Source organism: Lathyrus oleraceus, chromosome 4 (assembly GCF_024323335.1).
Source record: "Lathyrus oleraceus cultivar Zhongwan6 chromosome 4, CAAS_Psat_ZW6_1.0, whole genome shotgun sequence".
Classification (NCBI taxonomy): domain Eukaryota; kingdom Viridiplantae; phylum Streptophyta; class Magnoliopsida; order Fabales; family Fabaceae; genus Lathyrus; species Lathyrus oleraceus.
The window spans coordinates 317,168,330-317,177,494 of NC_066582.1; the positions used below are offsets into that span (position 1 = coordinate 317,168,330).

Genomic DNA, 9,165 nt, shown 5'->3' on the forward strand with positions numbered 1-9,165 from the left:
TGGGATGCATGAAGTATGGATTAAGTGTGTCATTTTGATATCCTTTATTTGTAGTGGAGATTGTGACGTTAGCATGGACAGAAAAAGAACTTGAAGAACCATCAGGAGACATGGTTGAAAAGAAAAATGGAGAAGATGAAGTGCAGAACAAGAAGAAAAATTGAGTTGTGAAGAAGAATGAGAAGAATGCAGCGATGAATGCAATGAAAACCTAGCCACATGTCGATGATACCATGTGAAACTACTAATCATGCACCATTGAAATAGAACAATAAATCTTGCATCACAAGAAAAAGAAGAAGAAACTTGTATATTATGAGAACTGAACTACATCATTACAAGGTATTAAGCATATATAGTTAGGTAGATTTTGTTACATCCTAACTAACTCTTACAACCAACTAAAACTACTTAACCAAGTAATGATATTAGTTGTAATTTGCACACTAAGAAAGTTCATCAAACACAATGCTCATCACGCTTAACACCAATTTCTAGACATGTAATCCTAAAAGTCATTGGTGGATTTAATGGTATTGATGGAGCCAATTAAGTTGAATAGCCAAGACCATATGAAGCCAATAAACTCATAGTCAAAAAACAGGTGTCAGTTGAACTCATGCTCTTGAAGTGTGAATAAGAAAGCATCTTTCAAGGATATTTGCATGAGTTGACCATCCTCCAACATCCTTTATCTTCAATATTCTAAATGAGAGTATATGAATTATTCAAGATGTGGGTGAGTCAACCTTAAATCTTCAAGAATGTTCCAACAATGGTTTTGAATGAAATCATTAACCATGGCGCTACTATTCATGTTTTGAATGTTAAAATGATTTGCAAGTCTAATGTCACACCAGTCATCATACTAGAAGTTGATTTTTTAACCATTACCCAAAATCCAAGTTAAGTTGTATTTGATGCTTCTCCAAACTAAAGTGTAAATATGATGTTTTATCATCTTGTTGTTTCTCATCACTTTATACTTAAGCAACCTAGCCCAACTATTTGAAGAATTTAATATGTCCTGGCAAGTCTTTAGGTTAAAAGCTTGGCTTATGGTATCACATACTAAATTCCAAGGCCTCCCATAGAAATAGGTTTACAACAAGTGTCTCAAGAACTTGTTACCAATTTCTTTTTATTCACATATCCACTTCATATGAAATTTCTCATCCAACTCTCCATGGTTTTGATTAGACTCTTGGGTCAGTTACAAACTTGGAGGAAATAAATGAGCATGCCATAAATGATGGATTTCACAACATGCACTCTTCTAGCAATTGAGATAAGAGAGGCCTTACAAGATGATAATTTAAATATTGGAAAACCCAAGTAGTGAAATGCAAATGTTCAAATGTTGAACCCAAGAGTTTGAGCCAAATTCAAGTGTCTAGTTCCGCTCATAGCACCAACAAAAATTGTTGATTTAAAAGCATTGCATATTTGACCAAAGCAGTCTGCATATCTCTTTAAGAGCTTACCATTTTCCTCTATGTATTTGGAGTTAGCTTTGTAGAAAAGCATGATATCATCCGCAAGGAGAGTGTGAAATGGAACTTTAAAATTTATAGTCCCTTTCATTGGCATGACTTAGTGGTCATTAACCAACTTAGAGATTCCTCTACTTAGCACATCTTCACCCAAGTAGAAAAGCAGAGGTGAAAAAGGATCTCTCTGCCTAACACCACTTTGACTGTGGAAGAAACCATTTTGATTTCCATTAATAAAAATTGATATAAAAGTTCAATGGATAATAATAATGATCCAAACGAATAATTTTCCACAAATTCCAAAGGAGTCCATGACTTTGAGAAGAAAGGTCTCGTTCAAAGTTTCTAAAGCTTTGGAATTTTCAATTTTGAGGGCCATATTACCACAAAAAATTATCCAATAAATTGACAGCCTCAAAGGTCAAACAAATAGAGTCCTTGATGTTACTGCCAAAACTAAAACCTTTTTTCTCCACATAAATGATGTTTGTCAGCACGATTGCAAGCCCATCAACAAGGATTTTGGATAAAACTTTGTATTTGAAGTTGGCTAAGGAAATTAGTTTGTAATGGTCTAGGGCATGAACATTATGATTTTTTTTGGAAATTAGGATGATTTAATTTGAGTTATAATGAGAAAGGATCCAATCCTCTACAAAGAATTGCGTGACTGGATTTATGACATCATCTTCTATATTATTCCACTAGGTTTGAAAGAAGTAAGCTCCAAATCCATTAGGTCTAGGGGTACCATATTTGTTTAGACTCCAAATGGAATTATTTATTTCTTCGTGAGAAGATATCAAATTGAGATGAGTATTTTCTTGATTTGTTACGTGTTTGGGAAGGTAATCTTCCATCATACCATTGTCCAGCAAAATAGTATATGAGTTAAAAAAATCATTCAAATGGTCAATTACATGCTCAATTATCTTGTCATGGTCTGATATTGTTTCACCCTCAATGTTGAGAGAAGCCAAAAGTTTCTTTATTCCAAACCTTCAGCCTAGATTTTAGGATTTAAAGATATTTTATCCAAGATAAACATAGGGTAACCCACCACCTTTGTGTCCCAACAAGAAGTGCTAAGGCTATGCCATTGCTCATGCAATGTCCACATTTGCATGAACTTGAATTGAGCAGCAAATATTGTATCATTTATGTCAAAGTTCAGAAGAACGAGATAATTATAAGATTGAGTTTTCACTGAAGTGATACAGGATAAGGTAGAGCACATGTCTAACAAACTGTGGTTACAAATAGTCTTATATAATATATTTTTATGTGTGAGCCTTGCCATGTCTATTATTACACCATGTGTAGGCCATGCTTGTGGTGGGAAGATGGATAATATGATTTGAGTTACACCAATTGAAGAAGTCTTCCATAGGTATACTAGCAGGTATATAAGACCCTCTATATTCATTATTGCCACTGATGAAATTGAAATCACACATGAGCACCAAGGAAAACCAAGGTTGTAAATTTGAAGGTTATCCTAAAGGTTCTTGCGATGGACATAATTAGTAGAAGCATAAGTTGAAGTCAAACTAAATTTGAAAGTAGATATTTTTATGATGAAGGAAACACTCTTGTTCTTCTTTCTCCTAGATCTGGCCTACGGAAAATTTTCAAATGTTTGGTCCTCATCGTATCATAAAAAACATTTGTCTCTGGTTGTTCCATGTTAACTTAGGAAACCTTAAGGAATTTTTTGTCCTTCTTATCAAAAATTTTCTTCCCCATATAATCCTTTTGAGTTTCATGCACATCCTCATCAGTAACCATTACCAAAATGTACACACACTCCTTATCAGAGTTTATTTTAGAATAATCAGTCTTGTTTTCCTCAATTACCACAAAGGGATACTTGGGTAGAGTTGCATATAATCTCTCATTCATCCCACTAGATTCACCAATGTTTTAATTACCTGCATTGTTCTTCAAAATATGGTTTTCTACCTGCCTCTTTAGACTTCTTGTTGATTGACACATAGATCCTTTTTATCGTTCCTCTTTTTGATCCTTTTCATGTTCTTTGTCCTCTTTGATGTTGATGTTTCTTCTGTTGCAAGTCATCATAGAATGACCAATGCAATAGTAGAAATTGCAGAATTCATAAATTTTCAATATTCAATATCAACAAAAAAAATAAAATCTTATCCTTTTCACCAAGATCTTATATCTTAACTCTTTAGTTAAATCCAAGTTTACCAAAACTATACATACAATTGCAAAGACGATTCTAGGCCTCCAGTGTTCTTAAGACAACTCATGAATCTCACTTAATCAAAGGGTGGGCCTACTTATATGAGAGCACTTTCCATTCTGACCATATTGTCTTAGACAGAGATAGTCCCTAACAATTCAGGATCTACCCAACGATATTGGTCTGCATCAGTCAGTTCCACAAGGTTATCACGCTCCTAGGATAATGTATTTCCTTAGCCATCGAGTATCGAGCAGTGCCAACCAAGGAGGGAAGTTTGATTCTGAATTTTAATATGATATTTGATATTGATCTCGTTAGAATCCTGTGCATGTATAATCCTATAAGACCTAATAAAGTGACGAGTCCTCCACTTATCTTGGGATGTAATCTCTATGTTTCATACGAGTTGGACAGATGGGGGAAATATATGAGTTAACCCTAGGGAAGTAGAGGTAGCATTATTTGTTTGGTTATCATCAATGGATTTTCTAGCACTCTCATCATAAAACCATGAAAAGACTCATCATAGGAAGTTTTATCAAAAAAGGATTCATTAGAAGCATCGTCAAACGCAAAACTATTAGAGATGACTACTATATTTGTGTTAGGGTGATTATTCATCTAGGAAGTAGTATTCAAACTATTTGACTTTTCTACCCCCAACAAATAACGAAGAGTCACCACTATCAAAGCTAATCTTCAATCCCATACGTTGATCATATATATTGGACATGACAAGTATAATGAAAATAACGAAAGAAGAGTTAAAGGCTATAAACGGTACTCGGAGGGAATGAGAGTTAGAGAAACGATGTAAAACAAAGGGAATGAAAGGATGATGATGATTCAAAAGACTTACTACTCCAACGGATAAAGAAAACAATGTAATCCAGAGTAATCAGAAGTTAAGGAAAAGAAAGATTGATTTCACAACGATAAAGTGTGTTTCAGTTTGTAATGGGAGCGAAAGACCCAGAAATCCAAGTTATCTTTATATAAGAGAAAATAGGGTGAATTGATCAATGATCAAGATGAAAAAGGAAATGGAGAGACAAAAGGCAATTGTTAAATCTTACCTTGGAAAATGCAACAACACTTGAATGCAATTGAGCACCCTAGAAGGGGGTGACACACCCTAACCTATGAAACTAGAGGCACGTGTTTGAAATTCATGTGAAACGTCTCAATGATGAAAAATACATTTAATCCACATGTTCCTCACTCATCTTACGACCGATTCCCTGAATTTTTTCATTTCCCTAAGGAAATCAACGCGACATTATGAGGTCGGCACCAACTTTGAAAGGCTTCTTGTTCTACACATCACGACAAGCATTTAGGGAAACGTTTTTGGTCCATCCACTAGCCCAATGAAGAAGAGGCCAATTTATCACTCCCAAAAAGGTTAAGCTCAAGACACAACAATGTCTAATAACTATCTGGCACATATATAAGTACATTAGCATGAGTAAGACTAAAAGTAAACACACATTCTACATTAGGGATGACAATGAGTATGATTTGGGTAAGATACTATAGTACCCATCTCTAAACCCTCAGTTTGAATAAATCTCCGTACTTGAGCCCATACACGCATGGGAACCATCCGTTAAAATATAAACATAATTTATATTTGATTTAACTTATATATATATATATATATATATATATATATATATATATATATATATATATATATATATATATATATATATATATATATATATATATATATATATATATATATATATATATATATATATATATATATATAATAGAAGTTATTATTGGAATGGAGGTTACACTTTGAAAGGATTGTGAAAAATTGCAAAAATCAACTTTGGTAATTATGCATATTTAAAAACTATAAATTTTTATTAATATTTTATTTTTTAATTAAATAAATTATATATATTTTAAAGGGTAAATTGAGAATGAAAATAGGTCAGTCGAAAACCACCTATCCCCTTTATATATAATAATAATTATAGATTCACTAAATTTCAACCTTTCAATATTACCCTTATCAAAGATTGAAAGAATTTTACGAAACACACGTTATATCATATGTAAAGAATATTTACATGGTTAATTTTAATATTTTATTATAACTGAAGTTTTATTCATTAATTAAAATCAAAATTTTATTTTTTTTACTAATTAGAACAATAAGTATGTATTTATATGCCAATTAAAAATAGATTTTATGATTGTACCAAAAATAACTTTCTAACCTATTAGTATTAAGATAAGAATTGATCGAATGTTTAAAAATATTTGTCACATTTATTATAACCTTAATTGTATTGTAAAAATATACTTGATAGGTCATAGAAATTAATAAGCTTTATCATATTTGATTAAGTAATTGTGAATTCATTTGATCTACATTTACAATAATAAAATGATTAGGATATTATTTTGATGTTTTTAATTTTTTTGTATATATTTTTTAAACGAGATAGAATATTGCCAAAATGAAAATTAAATAAAAAAATACCCATTTATATTTGATTAATTATGTTTCCATTGTAGCAACCGTAAGATCACATTAGCAACCTGTGTACACTCCCTCCCTGCCTTTTTCATGTCCTAGTGTTAGCTCATATTTTCGACGCCCATTAAGAATTATCAAAATTGAAAATCATATGTACAACTGCTTTTCAACCAGGAAGTAGTATTCGACCAGCTGGGGTTGATTCGACTGGGCAAGGTTGATGAAGATCAACATATAGTTGAGACTCCAGAAGAATCTCTTGAAAAAAACCGATGAAAACGGTTTTCGACCAAAGATTCAAAATTCAAATAAGGGAGCGAACTTCGCCCTTCTCAAAAACCGTTGAGAGTACATGTGAAGCATAGTAGATAATTGCGTACATGGAAGACGCCATGTGTCTCAACGTGATTGAAGAACCATCAGAAATGGTTATCACGATCCAATATAAATATAGGGTCTTAGTATTAGAAAAGTGTGTGTCAAAGTATGTACAAAAACCTATAAATTTACCAAGTACTCATGTGAAGAAGAATCGTAAATCACAGAATGTACGTTTGTTTACACCATTGTTAGTTACTTCAAAGTAATACAAAATTATCTTTACTTTTTGTTACCAGAAATACCTTTCTTTATTGTTTCATTTCAAACACTCTTCTTTTCTTCGTCATTTACAGTCCTTTACAATTTCCTTGCTTTCAGCATTTACTTTTGTCAATTGTTTATCATTACAAGTCCTTTACCTCTCATTCATACCAACCCTTTTTATTCAATTTCTAACTCTAATTTTGCGCTTATTATTGGAGTGTTCATTATTACAAAAACTCATTTTCAAAACAATTAACACATGTAGGATCAATCTGACCGATCCTGTGAGTAACCAAATTTAGAAGATCAGTGATTGTTTACCGATTTTTTAGGTAAATTGGCACGCCCAGTGGGACCAGTGCTAACATTATGAATTGTGTGCAGTTATGGTTGTTAAGTTTTTTTTGGGAAAAGATTCATTGTATGTTATTAAGAAGTGGTAAAATAGCCATAAACAACGATTAGAGAGAGAATCCCATACGAGGATGGAGAATGTGAATGCGCCAGATACCCAAAACTCTCAAAATCCATCAACCAGTAACATAACGCCCCTTTCTTCTTTGATAGAGGCAAACACGGCCAAAACGCATGTGTCTGAAGTAGTTCTGTCTATGGTGAGTTCGATGCCTACGCATTCGATCTCCCATACTGAACCAATTTTAACCTACATTGGGCCTAGGGGACCTCCTTATACTCCCCCACCAATTAGAGATATTCCAAATAGGTTGTTGGTACCCCCTGGTTTCTCAATACCATTTGGTAGTCGAGAACAGTCGTATGGAATGCCAACTTCAGTAATGGCCAATTTACAGAATGTTGGTTCTACTTTTTCAGAACCAGTGGTTAACATAAACTCTCTAGTGCAAGGATTTGGGGTTAACATGGGTCGAACTAACCAATCTTCAGGTTTGAGACACCCAACACAACTACCTACTCTTACCAATAACTCTGCGGCAGCATGGAGGCAACAGATGGATGAAAGCAACCATGAAATGGTTCAAATGTTGACTCAGACTTTGACCACTGTGCTGAATCCTCTGATTCAAAATACGACTCAGTCGAATCAACAGATGACAACACAAGTGGCACGAATGTCTCAATTCCTTGGTGTACCTCAGCACGAATGACCTCCTCCTAGAGATTGGGTAAGAGAAAATTAAGAGGCCACTTTTGAAGATAACCTCACCATTAATCAGATTCCACAAAACCAAGGGGGAGTAGCAGTACCCCCTAGGATCTAACCACAAATACCCAGGGAACCAAGGATATTAATGGTGAATAGGAACAAAAATGTTGATGATATCATATGGCAAGTTCGACATGATGATGTGCCAGCATATAATAATCTAGCAGCTATAGTCGAAAGAATTATGGTTCGAAATGGGGTAAATTTCGGCCTTAGAAGGCGAAATTATACATCACCTTTGTCAGAGTATATCTTGCAGGAAAAAGCACCCCCTAGAACCAAAGTCCCCAAATTCACCAAGTTTGTTAAGGATACCACTGAGTCCACTGTCGAGCACGTGGCTAGATATTTAATTGAGGCTGGAGATATATCAAACAATGAGATCCTTAGGATAATTTTTTTTCAAAGTTCTCTCAAAAAGAATGATTTCACATGGTTCACCACCTTGCCCCAAAGTTCGATCCACACTTGGAACCAACTGGAAAGAATGTTCCATGAACAATTTTACATGGGGAAAACGAAGATAAGTTGAAGGAGTTAGCTTGTATCAAGCGAAAGTTCACTGAGCCAATTGATGACTATCTAAATAGGTTTCGATTACTCAAAGCTAGGTGTTTTACGCAAATACCAGAGCATGAACTGGTCGAAATGGACGTTGGGGGCCTCGACTATTCAATTAGAAAGAAATTAGATACTCAATACCTAAGGGATATGGCCCAATTGGCTGACAGGGTTCGACAGTTGGAACGTTTGAAGGAAGAAAAGGCTAGGGAAAATAAAGGTAAAAGGGTAGCTTATTACGATTTTAGGAATGATGATGAAGGTTCATGTCATGGACTTTCAGACTTCGACGACAATGAGATTGACTTTGCTTAGTTGATGTAAGGGCCACCATATGCGTGCAAAGTTTTAGCACCTTCGAATGGGAAAAATCCTGTCGAACCTGAAAAGAGTGATAAATTTCCTAAGAAAATTTATATGTTCTGCGTTATAAAATGTGACGAAATTTTTGACTTATTAGTCAAATGATAGTTCCTCCGGGTGCTAAAGTGCCCCCTTTAGAGCAAAGAAAGAAAAGAGGGTTTTGCAAATACCATGGTTTTTTTGATCATAAAACGTCTCAATGTTTTATTTTCAGGGATCTTGTGCAAAACGTCATCCAGGAAGGAAGACTCAAGTTCGGAGACAAAAC

At 34.2% G+C, this 9,165-nt stretch overlaps 1 protein-coding gene across 1 annotated transcript; it reads left to right on the top strand.

Annotated features, from left to right (window-relative positions):
- Positions 1–8,058: 8,058 nt before the first annotated feature.
- LOC127137262 (uncharacterized) lies at positions 8,059–8,849 on the top strand. The gene is made up of 2 exons (XM_051063734.1): positions 8,059–8,408; positions 8,564–8,849. Exons 1-2 carry the CDS (start codon positions 8,059–8,061, stop codon positions 8,847–8,849), a joined length of 636 nt encoding a protein of 211 aa, XP_050919691.1.
- The last annotated feature ends 316 nt before the right edge of the window (positions 8,850–9,165 follow it).